At 42.5% G+C, this 24,100-nt stretch overlaps 1 protein-coding gene across 1 annotated transcript in view; it reads right to left on the minus strand.

Annotated features, from left to right (window-relative positions):
* Positions 1-24,100, minus strand: part of MYO3B (myosin IIIB) — a gene marked incomplete at its 3' end in the record, with an annotated part of 379,148 nt that overhangs the window by 239,975 nt on the left and 115,073 nt on the right. The window contains exon 8 of the mRNA XM_080668808.1: positions 2,554-2,709. Within this exon, the coding sequence (XP_080524934.1) occupies positions 2,554-2,709 (156 nt within the window). The remainder of the gene's footprint in view (positions 1-2,553; positions 2,710-24,100) is intronic.

A 24,100-nucleotide genomic window follows, 5' to 3' on the forward strand; every position in this document is an offset into this window, starting at 1 on the left:
AACTTCAGAACAGAAAAATGTTACTAACTTGTCTGTAAGTGGCTGAGCTGGGATTGAAACCTGGCAGAGCTGTGGTGTTCAACACCACAATGTACCGCCTGCTGTGACCATTTGTACAGAAAAATGGTTAGTTGTGTATGTACCTCACTCATCTAAGCACTCACCTCAATTCTTTTGGTTTTTTCCATCTCAATTTAGAAACTCACAAGTTTAAATATATTGAACTAGTGGCCCAGTGCACAAAATTCGGTTAGGGGGCAATCAGGCCAGAAGGGGAGGGCAATTGGGGGTGATCAGGCCAGCAGGGGGGGGGGCAGTTGGGGGCAAGCAGGCTGGTGGGGGGGCACTTGGGGGTGAGAAGGCCAGTGGGGGGAGAGGGGGCAGTTGGGGGCGATCAGGCAGGCAGGCAGGTGAGCAGTTAGGAGCCACAGGGGTCGGGTCTAAACCGGCAGTCGGACATCCCTCTCACAAACTGGGACCGCTGGCTCCTAACTGCTCACCTGCCTGCCTGCCTGATCACCCCCAACCTCCCTCCCCTTCTGGCCTGATTGCCCCTAACCGCCTCTGCCTCAGCCCACCACCATGGCTTTGTCCGGAAGGACATCCAGAAGGTCTCCCAGTCTACTTAGCATATTACCCTTTTATTAGTATAGATTAGCAGCATCAGATGACATGTGAGAATTTCTCTATGTGGGCTTAAACAACGTGTATGTAGCCCAACCCCTTGCCAGTGGCTAAGGGAAGAGCATAGGATGCCCAGCAGGCTGTGTCAGCTACATGCATTGTGTTTCCTTTAGAATTAATTCTCCTGCCTCCAAAGGAGGGACTGTTTAAAGTCTCCATACCTATGTGTGAGGTTGCATTTTTTTAAGTGACTTTCAAAGAAACACCAACTCCAGAGTGAAACTGAAGATTACAAAGACCCTGTGAGAAGCCTTTGCCACCATATGAGGCTTTTGACAACATCAAAGGAGTTAACAAAGATAAAGAGAAATGAGAGAAAGTGGGTGAGAGAGCCTGGAGACAGACTGTCTCTGGTAAAAGCAGAAGAGTCTTTAAAGAGAGAGCATACATCTGAACAGGCAAAGGGAAAGCCGAAGACTCAGAAATTGCTCTGTGGCAAATTTCAGGACAGAGAGACAAGGAGGAGACAGACACCTGTTCGACTTAGGGCATTTAAATGCTGAGTTTGTTTTGCTTGGTTTATATTTTATTTCACCTTCATTTGGGGTGGTGCTGGGGGGGGGGTGGTGTGTGTGTGTGTGTGTGTGTGTGTGTGTGTGTGTGTGTGTGTGTGTGTGTGTGTGTGTAGGTGGGTGGGTGGGTGGGTGGGTGGTTGTGAGGGGGAATGGCTGGTGCACATGAACAAAAGCAGGGGGAGAAAAGGGATTTCAGTTCCCTTGGGCTTAAACACAAATTCTACTGCTTCAAAAAAGCACCAAGTCACAAGAATTTCTGAGTGTTCTCTACCCCGTAGGCAAGCCACAGAAACAGAACTGGTAGTGGAAAAGGGGAACGAGTAGGAAAAAATGTGTTTTAACTACCCCAAAGAGAGCCTGGTAGAGGAGGTGGGAGGGTCAGTAAGATACAATCACCTTGAAACTACGCCTCCAGCTCCACGGGTTCTGATGCTGTTTGATTTGTAAACAACTTTTTGCAGAACACCTGAATATTTCCAGAACTTGTGATATTTTATTCCGTTGCCTCCCATCTTTTGAATGTTCTTTTAGTAATAATGGATTAGAGCGTGTCTGCACCCTGGCCAGTTTTATAAAACCAAATAATTGCTGAGCTGGGGGAGCAGCTTTATTTGCATTTAATTTCTTTTTTAAGAGAAATTCTGCCACCCTCTGGACAGAAACCAAGATCTATTTCTAGAGACCACCACTGAAGACTGCTTTATGCAACTGCCCTTGAAAATAAACATTTACTTTTTAGATGTTTTAAAAGGGAAGGGGAGAATCTCAGTTGTTTCAGATAGCATAAACAATAACGTGTGTGTGTGTGTGTGTGTGTGTGTGTGTGTGTGTGTTCATTTTAAAACACTAACTTGCCTCTAAGAAATTTTTAACTAAAGAAAAACGGTCTCTGAGCACATTTAAAAAAAAAGGGCTTCAGCATTTAACTTGCACTCTTTCCAAAAATCACAAAACAGCTTACATTTCTGCTCTCCAGTCTGCAACAGCCAAGCAAAGATTTCTCACACAATCTCAGCTGTGACTGCTTTCATACGGTTACCTTTGTTGGTTTGAAAAAAATTCACATTTGTATTAAATATAAATATATACGTGTTGGTTTTTAACTAGAACACAAGGGCACAGTGAGACTTCTGCTACAGTTGAGAGAAATTAGCCATAAGAACACAAAAGAGCAGCTTATTTCTGAAGCTCTAATGCTCTCATCCACTAGGCATGAAGTACTTAATATCACGTAAATGAGACGTGCAGAAATGCAGTGATGTGATAATTACCAGTAATAATGCTGGGCAAATCAAAATACATGGCATGCTGTTTTTATTAATAACCAGAGAGCGGAAGCAGGAAGACACCGTACCTTGTTTTAACAACAGGGTTTAGATGCTTCTGGTCTTGGAGGACCTTGGCCAGCTGCTTTTGCAGAAACAAAACCTTTCCGCGGACTCCGTGAATAAATGGGTGGTCGAGGAGCTGTGTGACGGAAGGCCGCTCTTCAAAATCCTTAATAAGACACCTGTTTGCAAAAATCAACAAACAATCCAAAGTATAATCTTAGACACCTGGCTCCCTTGTGAATCTGGGAGAGGGGAGGAGAAAAGGTTCATTTATAAAACCTGATCACTAACCTGACAAAGCTCTTTCTTTATGAATATGTACCAGAACATAGGAAAAAAATCTCTATTAGTTGAATTAATGAAAACATCAGAAGTCTATTTTAGTTTGACATATTAAAAAACACAATCAATTGATTTGACATACCCGAAACACTGAAAAAAAAAAAGAGATTGGTCAGGATGAATTTTCTGTCTGAATTTTCATTACAGAAAAATGTTTACAATGGAGACAAATTGATTAGTCTATATACTTTATTTTAGAAGCATATGAAATGACATACTATCATTTAAGTCAAATTCTAACATAAAGTGTCCACTCTGTGGTGGTGGGGAAAATGCATTTAGGAGTTTTTAAGGAACGAAACTGATCATAAAGAAACCTTCAAAGAGAAAGTTCAATACCTTGATTGCTAATGTCTTTTGAAGAAGCAGGAAAACCTCAAAACAGGAAGTGACAGCAATATAATTCAGATAAACTGGAATGAAATTATGCAAACAGGAAACAAAAGGTCCATTCGAAATAGTAAAAACTGGTTTGTATTTAAACTCCTCTGCAGTTAATTAGTTAAAACCGTACTGGTGTAACCACTTTCTTTTTCAGATTCAATACCCTTTTCAAAGAAAACAATGATTTAGTACATTTTGCTGTATGCTCTCATATTATTAAAGATGATTTTGAGCCCTAGCCAGTTTGGCTCAGTGGATAGAGCGTCAGCCTGCGGACTCAAGGGTCCCGGGTTCGATTCCAGTCAAGGGCATGTACCTTGGTTGCGGGCACATCCCCAGTAGGGGGTGTGCAGGAGGCAGCTGAATTGATGTTTCTCTCTCATCGATGTTTCTAACTCTTTATCCCTCTCCCTTCCTCTCTGTAAAAAAATCAATAAAAAAAGATGATTTTGACACAAGGAAATTTCTACTGAAATTGAATCTGATGAATACCCCTCCAATTACCATCACATTTCTCTTCTGAGTAGCTAGCTGCCCTTGACAGGAAAAAGACATTTCACCAGCTGCCTTTGTGAGCTATCAGTCTTAAGCTCACATAGGAGGCTTAGGATAAATACTGGATGCCATTCTGCCCACTCCATGAAATACACGGCTCCAGTTTTCCCAATAGCGACATGCCAGCAACATCCAAAACACAACGTATGTTAAATAATGAAATACACTGACAAATGGTAAAAAAGTTCAGCCTCACCTTGAGCATTTTTTAAAAACATTTAAGCAGAGTTCCCAAGACAATCCTCAACTGTTGGACTTACAAAAGGCTTTAAACCTTTGTGGTTGACACTTCAAATCGCTTTCACCTTCTAGTCTTGATAAGATTTTCAGTCAATTTCCCAGTCACTCCATTTTAGAATTGATTCAGGGGGGTTTCTATCTATTGGAGCTGGAGCTTTCAGCTATAAAAACCAAAAGAGCCCTAACCGGTTTGGCTCAGTGGATAGAGCGTTGGCCTGCGGACTCAAGGGTCCCAGGTTCGGTTCCGGTCAAGAGCATGTATCTTGGTTGTGGGCACATACCCAGTAGGGAGTGTGCAGGAGGCAGCTGATTGATGTTTCTCTCTCATCGATGTTTCTTACTCTCTATCCCTCTCCCTTCCTCTCTGTAAAAAATCAATAAAATATATTAAAAATAAAACAACCAAAAGAACCTAGATGATCACCATTCTGTCGCCTGCACGACTCAAACGCCACCGCTGCCTAGCCATGGAAAGAAATCAATCATCTGACTTGAAAAGGTTCAGGGTTTGTATAACCTATTATTTTTCCTACCGAAAATAAAAAATCAGTGCACATGCTTTAAAAAAATACTATGTTCATGTTTTTTTCTCCAGCAATCTTCCTTGGAGTCCACGTATATTCATTTGGATATGTATATATGACTATGAAAGGAAAGTAATTGCTAATGTTTCCCTCAGCACCTGGAAAAAAGGAACCTCATGGTAGTTATATGGTGAAACAATACAGGTGAGTGGCCCCATTCTCCTGGCTTGAGGAATGGTGTATAGAAACGCCTGAAATAAAAAACAGTCTGTGTCCTCTGAGAGTGCCTACTGTAGATGGGCACGGTGCCTTCGCACACCGCCCAGAGCCGCAGAGGGAGTGAGACAGGAGAAAAGGAACCCCTGGGTCTTACAGCTAAGCCTGCCCAGTGCTTTGGGGTGGGTCACATCATATCTGTCTCTCATCACCAAATAGACATACCTCCTACACCCATGTTTATCTCCAAACACAGGGAGATTTCTTAATAGGTTTCTTCACCTAATGTTTCCTTCCTTTATTCTTGCACTAGCTGTTTCATCTGACTTCCAGTCAGTGCTATTGAAAAAGGAAGAATGAGCAAGAGCCCTAAGGCCGTGGTCAGCAAACTGCGGCTCGCGAGCCACATGCGACTCTTTGGCCTTTGAGTGTGGCTCTTCCACAAAATACCACGGCCTGGGCGAGTCTATTTTGAAGAAGTGGCGTTAGAAGAAGTTTAAGTATAAAAAATTTGGCTCTCAAAAGAAATTTCAATCGTTGTACTGTTGATATTTGGCTCTGTTGACTAATGAGTTTGCCAACCACTGCCCTAGGGCAACCCTCAGCTGCCCGTTGACTAGTGCCAGTACTTCAAATGAGTAAACTCAGGGGGCTGAGACTGAAGGTGGGAGGTGTAACAATGAATAGACAATTCAGAGTATGTGAATGGGAAAGTGGGCTGGAGCTGCTTCTACCTTCCTTCTCTGGGTAGGTGCCTAGGGACAGTGTTCAGGTGAGGCCTGAAAACATGGTCCTTCTGGTACTTCAGTAATTAAATCTTCTTAGGTAGGGTTGCCAAGAGACCAGGAAAGTCATACCCCTACCTTATGAAAATACGTCTCTACTGGAGTCTGGGGGTGCAATTAAAGGTGCTATATCTTGTTTCCTATTTTCAGCATCTAGTGGGGGAGCAACGTTGCCAAAAAGGTTGCAAGATCATTTAGTATTTTAGAAAGGATCTCTCTCTAGAACACAGAGGGAGTGAGAGAAAAGAGACTAAATAATTGAGAGAATCAGACAAGGAAGAAACTAACAAATGAATCCGTTATCTCTTCAAGATTCAAAAAATGAAGGTAGGCATATTACCTGCTGGAAGCAATGATCAAGGGGATTTGTGAGTTCTCTCAGTAGCACGAAGTGGGCGGAATGTCATACCACTGGATCAGCAAAATGAAACAGTGTATACGGGAAGAATGCTAAGCAGAGTGGTGACATATCCAACTGCACTGGAGGATTCTTAGGAGAAGGGCATGAAGACCTTGAGGGTATAACCTTATTCTAAAACTCTCTTGCATACCTCTTTCTCATGGGGAGCAAAGAGCCAGATTGAACTGGAACTATTATTTTACTGACAAATAGAGGAAAGTTCTAGTTTAGGAGCAGGTATGGCTGAAAATCATGCATTACTAGGGCACTGGAATCATCTCATCTCATTTGTTCAGTAAACATATATTACACAGCCAGAATTATCCAAAAATAAATGAATTCATAAACATTATTATTCTTTTCCTCAAGGATCTGCAATCTCATGGAAAGATGGAAGGACAAGAGAAACATAAGAAATAGCAGAAGCCAGTGTTTGCTTATATACAAAGTGGCACAAAAGTAGGTTTACAGTTGAAAGTATTCAAAACACATAGTTTATTCTTGTATTATTATTTATTAATTACTGTATTATCTTCCATATAAACTGTAAACCTACTTTTGCCCACTAAAAAAAGAATCACCCCAAAGCACAGGGCTTTGGAGCTAAGAGACAGAGATTTACTACTTTAACCCCTCTTTTATGAGGGGAGGAAGTTAAGGTCAGGTCCCGATAGTGAAGAGGCCATTTCCCTGACTCCCATGGGAGTCAGCTTCCTACTCTGCAATGAAATACCAGATGTTCTGCATCTGTGGCATTGTTTAAAATGTGGGGAGTGGGGGACTCCAGTCAAGGAAGACTTACTGAAGCAGGTGAGAACAACTGAGCTAGGTTTGGGGAAGTTTTGGAACTAAATTGAACTCGATTGGTAGAGAAGAGGTAGAGTCATTTCAAGGTTGGCAAACCGGATCAGCAATGCAAGAAGCCTGACGAGGCCCGCTGTGTAGCCGGGAACTCGGGAGGCCACCACAACATTCACCTTCACCCCCTAAGCTGCCTCCTTTAAATGCCTTGGAACTTTAGTTCCTTTACCAACCTTAACTAGGGTATGCTCTATAATGCTTGACTTTGCGATTCGGTGCCCCAAACTCATGCGGTTACCTTTGTCAGCTCGTTATTTGTTTTATTCTCCTACCAGGCAGAGATTTAGTGGATTAAGATAGAATCGACTACTGGGATCTGTAAGAACTTCTGACAGCCTCTGTCCTTTTAAAAAGCATGATAAAATCTTCTAACCTGATTTGGAGAACAAACATGGAACACTAAGAAAGTTATAATATGCTTATTCATTTCGGGATTGCTTATTAAACCAGAAATGACAAATCCCAGGTGCAGAATATCCTCCCACCCCCACTTGGGGATTGAAACGTTTTACAAGAGGATGTATAAGATGTTGATTTCTGTATGGAAGAGGGGGCCAGTCAGTGTGAGGTGAGTTGGGTGAAATACTAGATACATAAGACATTCCATGGAAAAATGAAACTAGTATTCTGGTCCAAAAGGTAGGGGAAACATTACTCTAGTCCGGGTAAGTCTGGAGTTGCATAAGGCATGTGAGCATGTTAAATGTTCTTAGGAGTACTGGGGTAAAGGAAACAGCTTTATTCTGTTTAAGTCCATGTTTTCAAACTTGTTCACCACAGACCTTTTTCCGCGTCAGTGGAACCAGGGCCCTGCCAATGATATCTTCAGAAACTGTGCTGTGAGAAATCAGGTGTAGACTTTTGGGGGTGCAGAGTCCTCTCTCAGCTGAGGGGAGACACTCAGAGCCCCGAAATATCACCAGCATTTCAGACACCTGTAAGCTGCTGGTTCTGCAGAAACCAGTGTCTCAAACTGGGGATATACATCCCCCAAGTTCATCTCGGAGCCTTGTGCTCTGGAAAAAAGGAACTGTACAAGGACTAGATTTAGGGAAGACTACTTTTTTCGGAAATCATCACTAATCCTTTTTAAAAAAATCATTTTGTTAGCCCTGGATGGTGTGACTCAGTTGGTTGAGTGTCTTCTCATGCACCGAGAGGTCACCAGTTCGATTCCTGGTCAGGGTACATGCCCGGGTTGCAGGCTCAATCCCCAGTAGGGGGCGTGCAGGAGGCAGCTGATGGATGTTTCTCCCTTCCTCTCTCTACAAAATCAATAAAAACATATGTTTAAGAGATCATTTTAAAAATCTGGATTTAGGTGTGTTTATCTTTGTGCTAAAAGACAAAACAAACATTTTGAACTACCAGGAGCTATAGTGCCTGGATTTACCCTGAATTCCCGTTTGGTTTGAATTTGATAGAAAAGTCCACTAGGATAAAAAAAGGAGCGTATTCTAGCCTTGAAAGAAATTAATCCATTACCTAATTTGAAATTCTAGTACTTTCCATCATGCCTTCTTGACTGAAGATTAATTCTCAGAATTCATTAGTGTCACCACATTAAACGTAGGTTGTTGCAGTGATCTCTCAGCCTGGCTCAGCCAGAATCAGGTAAAAAGGAGGGATTTCTCAGCAAGAAGCAAGGTCAGGCTTCTGCTCGGGGCTCTGGAGCTGGCGATGCCTGTGCTTTCTGCTCCCAAACAACAGTGCTGCGGAGGCACAGCTGCCTTGTGCTGTAGCTGCCATTTCATCGCCAAAACATCAGATGCCTGCGAGGGGGAGCTCTTTATCAAGAGCCTCGATGGATGTTTACTGATGAATAAAGCACACTTGATAACAAGCAGTGGGAAAGTCAAAACCTAATAATCCTGGTGAACTTGTGAGAAAAGTAGGAGGGTGCGCAATCTTATTCCACACCCTGGGGCCAAACCACACGCAAACTTGGGCTTCACATCACTTTTCGTTTCTTTTTGACTATTCTGTCTTTTATACTTTGCCGGTTTGCTACTTAGTCTCTTTGGCACAGAATATCCGAACGTTTTTGATCTGAGCAAACATTCCCCCGCCCCGTGATGCGCGGCGCTGCTCTGCAGTTCCTATCATCCTCAGGCAGGAGTCTGAGTGACAAAGGAAGAACTCCTGGGAGGGGACACTAATTATAGGTTAAGTATGGGAGCCCAGGGTGCCTGTCTCGGAAGGAAATTTCCATTCGGAAGAAGACAGGACTATGACAAACACAGGCATTTTCCCAAGGTGACTGATGCCTCAAAAGGCAAGCTGAGAAACTTGACGTCGCATATGTTATTTTAGCAAAGCCCCACCTCCCCATTTGGTGGAATATTGAACTGCATTCAGTTTTCATTAGGTTTACAAATACTGCACATGGTGGTGTTTTCAAGTCTCACTGGCGGGAACTGAAATTGCACGCTGACTTCCCACGTGGGGTGGGGAAGTGGGGTCCGAACCTGAAACAGAAGTGAGAACGAGGAGTCTACAGTTATCAGTCAGAGAGAATGGTCGGTGTTCAACGACAGGGAAAAGAAGCCCTGAGAAGGGGGCCGGGGGGTGCAGAGGGCTGTGCAACCGGAGCTCGGGCTCCGTTTGAGTGGGGAACGGGAGCCGGCTGTGTGTGGCAAAGGCAGAGAGACTGCAGGGCTGCCGACGGCAGGGCAGCTGCCATCTTGCAGGAGGCACGGGGCGAACAGAACAAGGTGCAGGGTCAGAAAGGTCACACGTCAGCCCCAAGTTAGACAAAGCCCTGAAGGCCCAGAGTGAGCTCAAGTGAACCCAGGAAAGAAACGGAAAGGGAAGCGCATGGCATTTCCTAAAGCCTCAGAAGAACCAACTTTTCTTACCCAGAGAAGCCTCCAAGGAGGTGAAGAAGGAGACCAGAGGAAAAGTGCAGGGTGGTTTGAAGCCAACAGATAAAATCTCAGAGCAGAAAGGACAGAATCTCCCTTCGGAGGCAATGAGCACCACAGTGGCTGGAGAGCCTCCATGCTAAAACTGGGCCCAGGACGGGAGTCCCCCCACCCCCACCCTCACCCCAGGGCAGAGAGCTGCAGCAGGCAACCTGTGCCACCTGTGACACAAGGACCTCTCTACCCTTATGTCTCTGATCTCGTGATCAACAATAAATAATTAGAAAGCCCAGACTACTTTGTTGTGTTCTTAGGGAAGGTGATGTAGTAACAAAAATTTGAGATCCTCAACACTGCTTGTCTGGGGACAAGCCGGGGGCCATGGCTGGGAGGGGCTGAGGGAAGAAGAATATGCCAAAGGCTGTGGGCAGAATCAGTCTGGGAGGAGGAAAAGGAAGTAAAACTGCCAAGCAAGGAGGTGAAGTGGGTAAAGGGCCAAGAGGAATCAGGGCAGAGCTAAGGAGGAAGACAAGACAGGGTTCAGGGACCACAAAAGCTGTCCAAGGAGAAGCCACGGGAGGGTGTGGTGGGGAAGGTGCAGTTTTATTACTGTTATTGACACAGCTTTCTTCCGTTTAGGCTGTGCTTTCCAAGCGTACGTGGCAGTTGCAAAGATGGGATGAGCACGCACTCCACTGAACATGCCAAAGCCAGGCAAGACCCCCACGGTCATGTCCTAGGTCTAAGGCAGACTTAAGGACTGGAACTGGTGGCCATGAGTCACCGCCCTCTCACTCCTCTTTGTTGTCTGTCTCTTCCTTGGTTGGGAAAAAGCACTTTGTAATTAAACAAACATTTCTCCACGCAACTCTCGTCCTGTGATTCAGTCAAGGGGCCAGAAATAAATGAGCCATTACTTCATCAAACAGCCCCAGCAACTAGTCTATTGGACTGTTAATCTGTGTTCAAATCCCACCCGTGGTTCAAGAGTTATAGAAGGCATGGTCCCTGGGAGATGGGCATCCTGGGATGGCTCCATCACTCAGGCTGCTGTGCTGCCAGTTCCCACAAATCTGGGCACTGGCTGCCACTCCAGGTACCACTGAGTCCCCTCTTGGGCCTCTGTGAGGGGCTGAAGTTGGCCATTGGTCAACCCTAGACTCAGCAAACCAGGCATGGGCCTGGGCTTCCTTTAGAGCTCTACTTCAGGTGGAAATTAAGGAAATGTTTGCTTGAAGCAGCCCAGAAGGTAAGGAGCAATCAAAAAGGGAACTGATGACTGAACTCAGAAGGAAATGGTTATGGAAAATATGGGTAGTCGGGGCCAAATAATCTAGATGTTGGCAAATCCATTTGTTAAAAATATTAATCTTTATGTTCATTATTAATATAATATAGATTCCTATAATGTATATAATTTATAATTATAGATTATGTAATATTATATTTAAACTAGAGGCCCGGTGCACTGATTCATGCACATTGAAAGGAAATTAATTGGAAGAAATATTTTAGAGGCCGGGGAGGGACCGAGGAAGATTGGCTGGTGGGGAGGGACCATAGGAGGGCTCCAGGGTGTGTCCTGCCCATCTCGCCCAGTCCTGATCGGCCAGACCCCAGCAGCAAGCTAAAATACTGGTCGGAGTGTCTGCCCCTGGTGGTCAGTGCACGTCATAGTGACTGGTCGAACGAATGGTCGGACACTTAGCATATTAGACTTTTATTATATAGGATAGGATTGTTATTCATCTTAAATATTTCAAATCGTCTGTTGATTTATTTAAATAACAATATATTTAATTGCCAAATCTAACGCTACTTCTTATAGATTGGTGATATACAAGTGAATCCAATTCTCTGGGCATCAGTTCCCTCACTTGTAAAATGGTAATAATAACATTGTGGGGAGCGAATGCAATAATCTATGTACAGTGCCTGGTACACAGTGAGCACCTAATAAATGCCAGCGATAGGGCCAGCCACTGTGCTGAGTGTGGGGATACAGTCAGTCCATTGGAGAAAAACAGCCATGTCTTCCAAGCAGGATGAGTGCTGTCAAAAGAATTGGCTCCTTGTATTGGACTTGAAAAAACGGTGCCCACTAGTTAGCTTCTCTTCCTCAGTGTGATTCCCACCACTGAGGACAAAATTGCTCTTTGATAGATGACCTGAGAACTTCCATAGTTCTGGGCGAAGCAGGACTTTTGGAGTCTGACAATTCAGCAAAAGCACTTTTTAGTTCAAGCCTTTGGGCACTCCTGTTTTTGAATATCTGGCTAATTTCTTTGATTCTAAAATCAATTTCCATTTTGACAAACAGTTATGGTCTGCATCTTAGTCTGGGTGTAGTGCTCAAGGATATATGAATGCTAATTCTTCCCTTGATCCTACTTGCCATGCTGCCCAGAATTAAATCCATAATTCTCATTTGTATGCATTTTTTCCATATAAGGAGAAACAATGGACAGTCCCAGCCATCCTCTGTGAGAAATGAACCAATCCATGCCCAGGACTACCTCAAAACAAATAAAAGGTATTATATGCCTCCATAAGAAACTTCCATTCCTACTGTACTCTCTCCACTTGGCATGCTCTTTCCCTACACTTCCTGGCAATATCCCTTTCTTCCTTTAAGACCCTAGTGTCATCTCCTAACTAGAATTGTGTACTTCATCTGTAAGCTACTCTAGGGCTTACACTTTTCAACCTTGAATTATTATTATTTATGTCCATATCTATTCTTCCATTAGTTTCTAATTTTCATGAAAGCTAACGTCTCACTCCAGGCATCTTTCCCCCTATTCATAAATACTTAGTAAGTGTTTGAAAGAATCAATAAATTCAATCCCACCTGGTTCTCTAAATGTTTCATATGTGTAAGTGTGGTATTATTCCACAACTCACCACACACACACACACACACACACACACACACACACACACATATACAAACACACAATCGGTGCTGATCCAGCTCCTGTGTGTGGTAATATCATTTAGATATAGATATAGATATAGATATAGATATAGATATAGATATAGATATAGATATAGATATAATGTTAAATTTTTATTGATTTCAGAGAGGAATGGAGAGGGAGAGAAGAAACATCAATGATGAGAGAGAATCATTGATCGGCCGCCTCCTGCATGCCCCTTACTGGGGATAGAGCCAGCAGCCCAGGCATCTGCCCTGACTGGGAATTAAACCGGTGACCTCTTAGTACATGGGCTGAGACTCAACCCACTGAGCAGCACCGGCCAGGGCAGGTTGTTTCCACTTCTAAGCTATTATGAATAATGCTGTGAACATTTGTGCACAAGTCTTTATGTGGACATACGTTTTCACTTCTCCTCAGTACACACAACTAAGGGTAGGATGCTGGATCATATGGTAACTTTATATTTAATCTTTTGAGAAACTACAAGTCTGTTTTCCACAGTAGCTGCATCATTTTACATTCCCACCCATCAGAGTGTGCAATTGATTTTTAATTCTTCATCTTGTTTGAGAAAGGCACCTTGCAATATGTTTTCATGTAAATACAATAAGGCAAGATAAAAAATAAAAGTAGAAGAGAAAAATGAAAGACAGGAAATTAGGAAACAAAAACAGCAATTAAAATACAAAATAAATTACTTTGTTACAGGTGGCTACAAATTGGGCTCTGGGCTCTCCAGCAGCCAATGTGAACGGGAAAAGGTAGTCTCTTTTATAGTATTTCTTAAAATCCATTATATAGAAACAGACCAGCTGCTTAGAGAACTATAATGATGATGATGATGTTACTGACTGGTAAGGAGACTAGAGGTTTATAGTTTTCCTAGAAATAATGCCATGTAATGTGATGAATACTATTTCCCTGCAGTAAACATGGCCATGAATTTCAGAGGACTGTTTTTTATAACACTCTTCAAGACCAACAGATGTCTTCTATCAAAGTACTATCGAGTAAAAAACAAAATTCTCCCTAGGTGGTCAATGCAAGAAGGCACAGAACTCTGATCTTTTTTAAAAAATTATAAATTACCCAACAACACACCATTGCATAAGAGCTATTTTTTAAAATTGATTTGAGAACGAGAGAGAGGAAGGGGAAGAAACTTTGGTTTGTTATCCCACATATTTATGCATTCACTGGTTGATTCTTATATGTGCCCTGACTAGGGATCGAACCCCCAACCTTGGCATATTGGGACAAAGAGCTCTCTGATCTTAATCCACACCTAAATTTACCATAAACTTGGTGAATTTTTAGAGTCAGGTCCCTTGATTCCCGACATGCTGAATGTAGTGCCCAAATGCTGGCACCCATCAAGGGAAAAAAGGCGAGTGCCAAGCTACCAGGTGCTGTTCATTGTAAAGAATGAAAAGAAGATCGCTGAAAAAGCCCATGAATCAAAAGCAGCTCAAAGGAGGGAGCAATTTAATCCCGCAGGCAGGGGTTAGAAGAGGACTGAAGCATCACACAAGTGGCATGGAAACAAGAGGGCAGTCGAATTTGCCTCTCAGTGATGACAATAACGGCTCCAACTAAAATTTCAGGCCAGAGTACATGGTAGAGGCGGGAGGAGGATTAGGTTAAGAGGAAAGATAATGGCCTAGAGCTTCAATCATCTTACTGGTGTGGTGTCTGCCCACACTTAGCGCCTTTCCCTTACTGTGTGTTCCATTGGTAAAGACTGAAATTGACTAAACACTTCTCTGGCTTATTGCCAGTTAGATGAATATTATTGATGGTATGAAACCAAATTGAGAAAAATAAACTAAGCTAGTTTTTTTATTAACAACCTAACCACTACTCAAAAGCCTGGAGAAAATATGGTCAGATAATAAGTAGTTGTAAATGTCTTATGCAAATCAGGATTTTGCACAGTTATTGGCTGCCTTCGTTCATGTTCCCAAGGACACAAACCACCACCATACCTCTTACCTGCCATCTCTCTGCCCAACTTCCGAGCAAAACAACAACAATAAACGTCCAAGGGCATTGAACCACAGGCCCCAATGATTGCTTCTGTTGCTCTTTGGAGAGACGGTTCTTCCTGAGGAAGTGGCCACCCAAGGAAGCCAGTTAGTGCTGCGCCTCTGTGATTTTAGACAAAGAAACGAACACTTCATCCCCCAGGGATATCGATCCAGTGCCTTTTTCAAGTACTAAATTTTCTTAAAATATTTTTCTTTTTTAAGCAAGAGAATGAGTGAAGGCACCAACTGCCAACTAGAGCCCGGGGAGTCCCTACTGCCCCTCCATGAACATGAAGTAACGAACAGCTCCACCTATTACATCAGAGCATCAGCAGAGACCCTAATCCTTGCTGAAAGGAACTCTCAGGCAGCCAAGCCTTTAATTTGCTGAATAATAGGTCCTCTGATTAACCCTTGCAAAGCAAAGCACAGACGTTTCAGGCAACAAATGTTCCCAGGGGCTTGAGGAAAACGGGGGTGGGGGATGGAGAGCTCTACTCCCACTGTGAGTAAACGAACTCTATGTGTTGAAATGGTTAGCTTTCTGTTTTCATTTTCCCTGTTCTCTCTCTCCAGGGAACATAGCATGTTCCTGCTCTGGTCTGTGATGTGCCCTGAGCTTTAAGCCACTGTAACTCAGGGACACATGCATGATAGGTGATATGAAATGTCTGTCACCAAATATACTCATAGCAGCAAATCAGTGACATGAAGGCTCTTTTGGGACCATTTGCCCACCCACCACATTCTAGGATAAGCCACTTTAGCTCTGAAGAGGAAGGGAGGGAGGGAAAGAGTAGGAATCCATGTCTGGGAGGAAGGGAGAAGTGAAAGGAAGAGAGGGAGCAATGCTAGCTCAGATTTCTCTGGTCTGCTCTAATTCAACAGATGTCTAGCATTTAAAAGAGAGTATGATCCTCTCTGTGAGATCCTATTACTGGAGATAGACGACTGTATACTATGTTGCCAAGGACAGGTAATGGGTTAGATGGGTCTAGTATACATTAATAAATCACATACATATTAGACTTCCCACTCGTTATATCAGATAATGAGATGAATGATTGACTGTGTGACACAGTGGTCAGTTATCATGTGGATGATATAAATTCTATTGTGCTGAGGACATTTATCTCCGTATCGATCTGGCTTTGCTAGCAAGGATCATCAATTATTAGTCTTCCATAACCATATGATAAATACTGTAATAACAGAATGCCACCAACTCCCACTTTCCCAGTAAATTTCCATATGGTCTCAGTTAGACAAATAAAATGCAGAGAATCTTTTTTAATATTTTTATTTTATTGCCAACATTATACGTGGTATAAAGACCATGGAGAAAAGTCTGTCTGTCCTAAACAAAGAGTGATGTGCTGGAGGCAGCATGCACAAGCTCCCTAGGTATTGTTGTTATATCTACAGTAATTTTGTGAACTGATTGATGTTTCATAGGTAGCTTGAAATTGGCCACGGTGGGATATTTACACCATGGAAATTAGTGAACAATACAAATCAGCCCCCATCCCTACCCAGTCAGCTGTTTAACATCACAGCTTGCGGACTAGAAATCTTGGGGAAATCTGACTGCTTGATAATTCAAAAGCACAGATGGGTAGAAATCTCTTTTTTACCACCTTTCCCTTTAATTCTTTATGTCTCATTTCCCGCCTTCTGTTGAATGGATAAAGTTTTCTATAAACCCTTTTTTCCTTCTGTTGGTTTAGAAACTAGACATTGTTTTTTCTATAGTTTTAGTAATTACCCTACATGTTTGCTTAACTCTAAGTTTTCCCGTAGTCCTATTCTTTTTTTTTAGCACAATAACCTATACATGCTTTAACCACACATCGAACACTGGCCCTCCCCAAATTTTATGATTGCTTAGTTAGTTTTTACATATTTTATCCCAAATAGTTTTCCTTCTTATAGTCAGTTATTTTACCACTTCAGACTGTTTCATGAAATTAATTTTATTTCTAATGAATTTATGCTTCATTTGTTGTTTCAGTGGATTGTCTTTCTTTGCCATAAATTTCTTTATGTGTTTTGAGATGTAGTTGGCAGACTCACTGAGGAAGAGGACGATTTCGTTTTCCCTCTCCCTCTTACTTCCTTTGTGCCCACCCTCCTACTCTAATAATTTCAGAATAGTGCCTTCTTGACTTTCTGGGTCTTTAGCCCAGAGCCAGGTTTTAGAATGGTATTTTGTGCTCCTGTCCTAGGTTTTATTAAGTATATGGAAGAGCCCATCCCTGTGGCAGCAGAAGGTCCAGCTGCTTATATAGCCTTCTACCATCCTAAGCCAGAAGTAGGCTAAAATTCATATACCTGGGGGATGGTCAGCATTACCCCAGGAGGAAATTGCCATGGTTAGAACATAGGATCATATGACCCCTCCTCCATCCCATTATTTTCCCAGCCTCTTTTCATCAGCCTAGGACAGTCATTGGCAAACTGCAGCTCGCGAGCCACATGCGGCTCTGTTGACTAATGAGTTTGCCAACCACTGGGATAGGGGCTTAATCACAAGGAACAACAACAGCCTGTAATTATTGGAATCGAGAGTCTAGGTCAGTGGTCGGCAAACTCATTAGTCAACAGAGCGGCAAACCGCGGCTTGCGAGCCACCGCAGTTTGCCGACCACTGCCTAGGACAGGGGTGGGCAAACTTTTTGACTCGAGGGCCATAATGGGTTCTTAAACTGGACCGGAGGGCTGGAACAAAAGCATGGATGTGTTTGTGTGAACTAATATAAATTCAAAGTAAACATCATTACATAAAAGGGTACGGTCTTTTTTTTTTTTTCCCAATAGTTTTATTCATTTCAAACATTTTAACAAGAAGAATGTAAACACTAATTATTATAATTTGAAACTTCAAAAAATGGAGGAATCATAGCACAATAACATACCTTATATTGAAGATGGCAAAGGCAAAATAAAATCGCCTAACAAAGGAAAGGTACAAAAGCCTTTCAAATTAAACTTAAATATAATAAAAGAATTTAAAACTAAAATAGAAAAGAACAAAATGTGTAAACAGTAAATTAAACATTTTCTTTAGTGCAACTTCCAAATTATGCCCGGGACGTAGATGTAGATGGCAATGTAGACTGGGTTGAAAGGTTTTTGGTCTTTAAAACATCAACTTCAGTGGGAACAGTGTTGTTGGTCTCCTTTTTAGCTAATGCTCTGATACTGTGCTCTCCAGGGGCGTGTCTCCCTACATCACCACGATAACGTGTCTACGCATTCACAGGGTGATGTCGGGGAACGCGTCCGTGGGCATTACAAGGAGCCTCTGGAAGATTGAGAGGTTGTTCCTTTTACCGAATGGGCGGATATAAATCCACCCACTCAGAAGAAGGAGCTGCGGCCGTGTTTCCCGACATTGCCATGTTAACACTGCTGCTGGTGAAGGAGCGGAGGGGAGAGCAAGAGAACCCTCCGCTCTTTCGGCTCCGCAGGCCGGATAGAACAGCCGAACGGGCCGGATCCAGCCTGTGGGCCGTAGTTTGCCCACGGCTGGCCTAGGAGAACTATCCCAGACACTGGCTTCAAGCAGGAGTCCAACTCTGGACCATGAATAGCTTGGAGCCCTCTTAGTTCTTTTATTCACAAGAGCCAAACTCCCAGCCACTACTACCAGCAGACCCATGACTTTAGTCTAGCTCAGTGGTCGGCAAACTCATTAGTCAACAAAGCAGCAAACCACGGCTCGCGAGCCGCAGTTTGCCAACCACTGGTCTAGCTGAATACTTTAAACTATTTTTCTATTCTGATCTGCCAAAATGCTTAGATTTCTTTTTTTCCTAGTAATACATTTTTGGACTTTATTTTTATATGTGGCCTATCATTGTTATATGTTTGAAAAAAATATAAACTTAAAGAGCACACTTGACAGAACATCTCTCACACCTAAAGGCAAAAATTCTTAATTTCAAATGCATTCAATATCTTCTGCTTAACACTGTCCTAAATTATGTTTCTTTAAGAACACCTATTGGTGAGAAAAACGTCCTAAGCTATTAATATATATGACCAGGACTAATATCTGTAATAAGTGTCCCTGCCCTTACTTTATAGGGAGGAAGCAAAGGTTAGGTCCCAGGCCTCAAACTCTCACACACCTTGATTTTCACCCATTACACCCACATATTCTCCTAAGGCACCCTTGGATAGACAATGTTTACATTAGAAGGAAATTGCCTGCTCTGTAGAATGTTGTGTTACTGGCCGTGGTCCTGAAACCATGAGCCACAAGAACTTAACTGTTTTCCTAATCCTGGCTTCAGAAATGGTCCCTCTTCAACCTTGCCCACGACTTCTGAACCAGATTATGGGGGAGGTAATGGTGGGAACAGGAAAGGTGATGGGAGGGAGAGTCAGGAAAGAGGGATAAACAGAGGTTGTTCCGGGAAAATAACCACTGAAATTGCCAGGCAGGATTTGTTTTGACATTATTTTCATGTATTCAATGAAAAAAGAATGCACATCTAACCATGTAGCTGTCATCATTCATCTTTAACAATCCTAGAATGTTCCTGACAGTTAAAACTTTATTTTTTTGGGGGGGGGAGTTTTTGTGTGTTGGGGGGAACTTTTGATCATTTTTTTCACCCCCATTCTCTTCCTTAATATTATGTTTGAGGTTAATATTATGCAGAGATTGTTCAAAGAGCATGAGTCCTAACATCCTACTTATAACCAGGTCCATCACATGCTGTGTATTATTGTAAGGACAACCTCCCCCCTAGAAATCTTGGCTCTTCAAAAGGAACCAATGTTCACTGAGCTCCTGCCTTGTGCCAGGAACTGTGCCAGGCATTGGGGATACAAACCTGGAAAGATACACTTTTTGCTCTCAGGGAACTCATTTTGAGTGGGAGACAGATGCACAAACAATTTCAGAATGGATTGACCTGCTCCCTTCTCCTCATTATGAAGGTCTATAAAACGCATCATGCTGACATGAAAGTATGAGAGAAAGGGCCTCTGAGTCTTCCTGGAGGACTCAGGGGAAGCCCCACTTATTCAATTTTGCTAGAATGTGCAGGGACTATGGGGACAAGAATGCTACTGCATAGATATACAGAATCCAGATCCGGAACGACCATGTGTTAGAGAGTTTTGGCGTATCCTATAAGCAATGAAGAGACACAGCATGACTGTGAATGAAAAATGACTTCTCATGATCTTTGGGGTTATAGAAAGTTTCTGCTGACTGTTTTATGAAGATGACTTGCACTGACTAGTTGTGGAGCCGGGGAGGGTAATATGGAAGCTGTTGCTCTAGTTGCAGCACAGAGCTGAATCCTAACCCAGGGGGACTAGAAACATGTGTGATGGAATATTCTGAACACCCCAAAGGAGCCAGATGAAACTACCACCCTAAATGGGGAGGATATTGGGGAAACCACATGTCCTAGGCTGTAGTCAGTGCTCCCATTTCTAAAGCCTCTGGGTACTTTGGCCCTGGACATCAAGGAGGGCATATGATTATGTATAAACACTCCTTATTTGCATGGGTAAAGGGGGAGGAGAAGGGAGAGCACCTGGCATCTCAGCAGTCTGGTCACCTATGGTACCAGAGACTGACGGGGAAACTAGCGGAAGGAGACTTGGGTCCTCCTTATATCTCCAGGTGAAGGATGGTGATGGGATGGTTGCTGACATTCTGCCCCAAAAACATACACAGACAATAGGGTGCTGAAGGCCTGGGGTGGGGAGGAGGGGTGGGGGTGGGCTGAAAGGGGTCAATGGGGGAAAAAGGGGGACATATGTAATACTTTCAACAATAAAGAATTATTTAAAAAAAACATACACACAGTATTATTCAGCCATAAAAAGGAATGAAGTACTAATACATGCTACAACATGAATTAACCTAAAAAATATTATGCTAAGTGAAAGGAGATAAACACAAAAGGCCACTATGACTCCATTTATATAAAATATCCAGATTAGGTAAATTCATAGAAGGAAAAGAGACAGAAAGCAGAATGGTGTTTGCTGGTAGCTTCAGAGTAAGGGAGAATAGGGAATAATTGCTTAATGGTATTTATTAATCCTTTGGGGTGATTAAAATATTTTGGAACTAGATGGAAGTAGGTCATTGTACAAGATTGTGAATGTACTGAACGCCACTGAATTGGCTCTCTAAAATGGTTAATTTTATGTTGTGTGAATTTCACCTCAGTCAACATACACCACAGCACGTGAGCCTCAGAACAGATATTGGACTATGATGCAACCTGGGTTTGAATCCTCACTTTGTCATTTTCTAGCAGTTCTATCTGTGAGACCTCAGGCTGGTCACTTAACTTCTAAGAAGCCCAGCTTCCTATATGAGTAGTAACCTGCCTCATATGGTTGTAGTGAGGAGATATTGAACTAATGCAAGTCAAGTGCATTTCGGTGTGTCTGACAGATAACAAGCTTTAAATAAATTATACTGTTAATATTATTATCTTACACCTGTTGGGGGCAGACTTCAAGAAGACATGATCACTGGTTGACCTAAGAGTTGGACTCAGGCAACTGGAGGCTCCCAACTCCATCTCGTGTCCTTGGAAAATGCATTCAGTTTGACTTCCCTGGTCCAAAAAGTTTCCCCAAGGAAACTGAAGGGCAGGGGGAGACTGAAGAAAGGGGCAGACCACTCCAAACTGGTAGGTAGCACATTTAACAAGCAAGGAAACGTATTTATGAGGCTTGTTCTGGGCTGCCTCAAGATGCGTAGTTTTCCACACCTGCCGTCAAATCTTAAAAGGGTATCTAAGAGGCCTTAACTGGATTTAATCACCTATAGCAGTGTTTGGCAAACTGCGGCTCGCTCTGTTGACTAATGAGTTTGTCGACCACTGGAATAGGGGCTTAATCACAAGGAACAACAACAGCTTGTAATTATTGAAATTGAGAGTCTAGTCTAAACACCACATTTCTATCTCAAGGTCATATCCTTGGGGCAGTTTCAGATTTCACCCAGGGAACTCCCCAGGAGGCGGGGAACCTACAACTCCTCACACAAATAACTCCAAAGTTAGTCAGCTACTTTTATTTTAACTCTCACATATTTTTTAGGCTACACCTAATTTAGTTGAGTGTAAGCTTTCTTTGCTTTCCTTGGCTAACTGTGTTTTTCCTGTACAAAGATTTTCACAAGAGAACTTGGTCTTAATTAAAAAGATATGTGAACTCTAGGTCCACACACGTATAAGCTACCCAGTTCAGATTCACAGCAGATATCATTAAGTGATGATGATCCTCTATCCTGGAAGGTGATCAGGTGGTCAGTGTGGGGATGCAAGATGGCGGCACCAATTTGCCAATTTCTATTGCAATTTGTTCCTCTCAGAGAGTCCTGTGACCAAGATGCAGAACATGTATTGGTTCTTGTAGTCCTCAATAAAGGCCAGCAAATCATTAATAATTACAGAAATATCCCTCTTTTACTATTGGGTGGTAGAAGGAGGAATTTAACATAAACCCTTAACATTTGAGACATATTTAAACAACAAAAAAGGGAAGAGGGCGTGAAGATAAGTAAGAAAGGAAAGAAGGAAGGGAAAGAGGGAGGAAGAAAGGGAGGAAGGAAGGGAGGTAGGGAAAGAAGGATAGAGGGAGAGAAGGAAAATAGAAAGAAAAATACACTATTGACTTTATGGAGTAATACTAATACTTGACATGTGATAATGCTATACCATATTCAAAGGATTTAACATTTGATCCTTACCAATAGATAGGTGGGTACTGCTATTCTCACCCATAGCTTAGGAAGTGGAGGCTTAGATCCAATGACTTAAGGTGATGTAACCTTCCAGTCATAGACTGCATTAGTTTCCTAGGGCTGCCATAAACAAAGTACCATAAACTGAGTGACCTAAACAGCAGATATTTATTGTCTCATAGTTCTGGAGCCTAGAAGCCTGAGATCAAGATTTAAGATTGGTAGACCTATGCTCCCTCAGAAGGTGCTAAGGAAGCATCTATTTCAGGCCTCTCTCCCCCAGATTCTGTTAATTCTTGGCTTGTGGCAGCAAAAATCCAATCTTCACATGAGGTTCTGTGTGTGTGTCTATGCCCAAATTCCCCCCTTTTATAAAGACACCAGTGACTTCTTCTCAACTAATTACATCTACAATGGCCATATTTCCAAATAAGATCACATTCTGAAATATTGAGGGTTAGAACTTCAACATATGAAATTTCAGGGGACACAATTCAACCCATAACTTGGAGTGGTCAAAGCCAGGCTTTCTGTATGTGTGTGAGAACTGCTTGGGTCTAAGCGTTTAATCTCTGGGCCTCTCGTAAAGGCAAGAATTCCCCCAATATTCACTAAAATATGCCTTTTAAATAAATTTCTTCTTTCAATAAAACATTCAATAATCCTTCACATCAAAAATAAATTATGGGACTTTCCCCTAACTCATTGACATGGTATGATAGCTATAGCATGCATTTGATGAATTTAGGAAGTTCCATATTAAAATACTGGGAGGTTGACAAAATCTGCACACACACCCAAAAGGAGATGGAAGATCAAGAGACACTATGATGATGATTCATTCTATTTAAATTGCTGTTATAAATTTTGAATCCATTAAAAAAAAAATCCATCCCTGTCCTCATTAGTGCCAAAGGGCTATGTCTGTTATTTTTATCCCTGCCAGAAACCATCCATGGGCTGGAAGAATGTAGTAAGGGTGACATGAGCCTTCATTTCCATTTTTAATTAAAATTTTGATTGACCCAGAGCCAGATTTCCTTCCATAGCAGAGCCTGTGGAAACTCCACAGTGGAAACTATAGTGGCCAGAGAACACAGGCACAGACAGGAACCTGGGGCTTAACATCAAACCAGAAGAACACTGTACTTCTTGGGAGAAGACCCAGGAGGGGTGTCTACCTGGCCACCTTGACCTTATTTATTTGCTTCTTTCTTAACCTTACTTTCCCATTCCCCTACGCCACAGATCAGCTGCTGTGGGGATCATGACTGCCCCTCCTTAAGATCCATTTCTGTTGTGACTCCTCACCCTATGTGCCCACTCTACTGGCTCTCCTCACATCTCTGTTGATGGCACTACTATTATGAGTTATAATATTCATCATCACTCATATTCGTTGAGCTCTCAGTCTGTATTTCATTTAAACTTGAAACGATCTACAAAATAGCATGATTGCAGACTGCTACCTGGCTGTACACTCTCCACTACACTGAGGGATAGAGCCCCGATACTGACGTAGGCCCATGGCTGCCATTAGAGGACTACATGTCTTAGGCTCCTTTATAGTTAGGTGTGGCCATGTGTTAAGTTGTAGCTGAGGCTATGTTGTATGAAACTGTCAGGAAGTCTTCTTAAAGTAAAGAAATTTTCATTTATCTCCCCTTCCCTCTGCCTGGAATGAGCATGTAATGGTTG

The sequence above is a fragment of the Plecotus auritus genome (genome assembly GCF_963455305.1).
Source record: "Plecotus auritus genome assembly, chromosome: 5".
NCBI lineage: Eukaryota > Metazoa > Chordata > Mammalia > Chiroptera > Vespertilionidae > Plecotus > Plecotus auritus.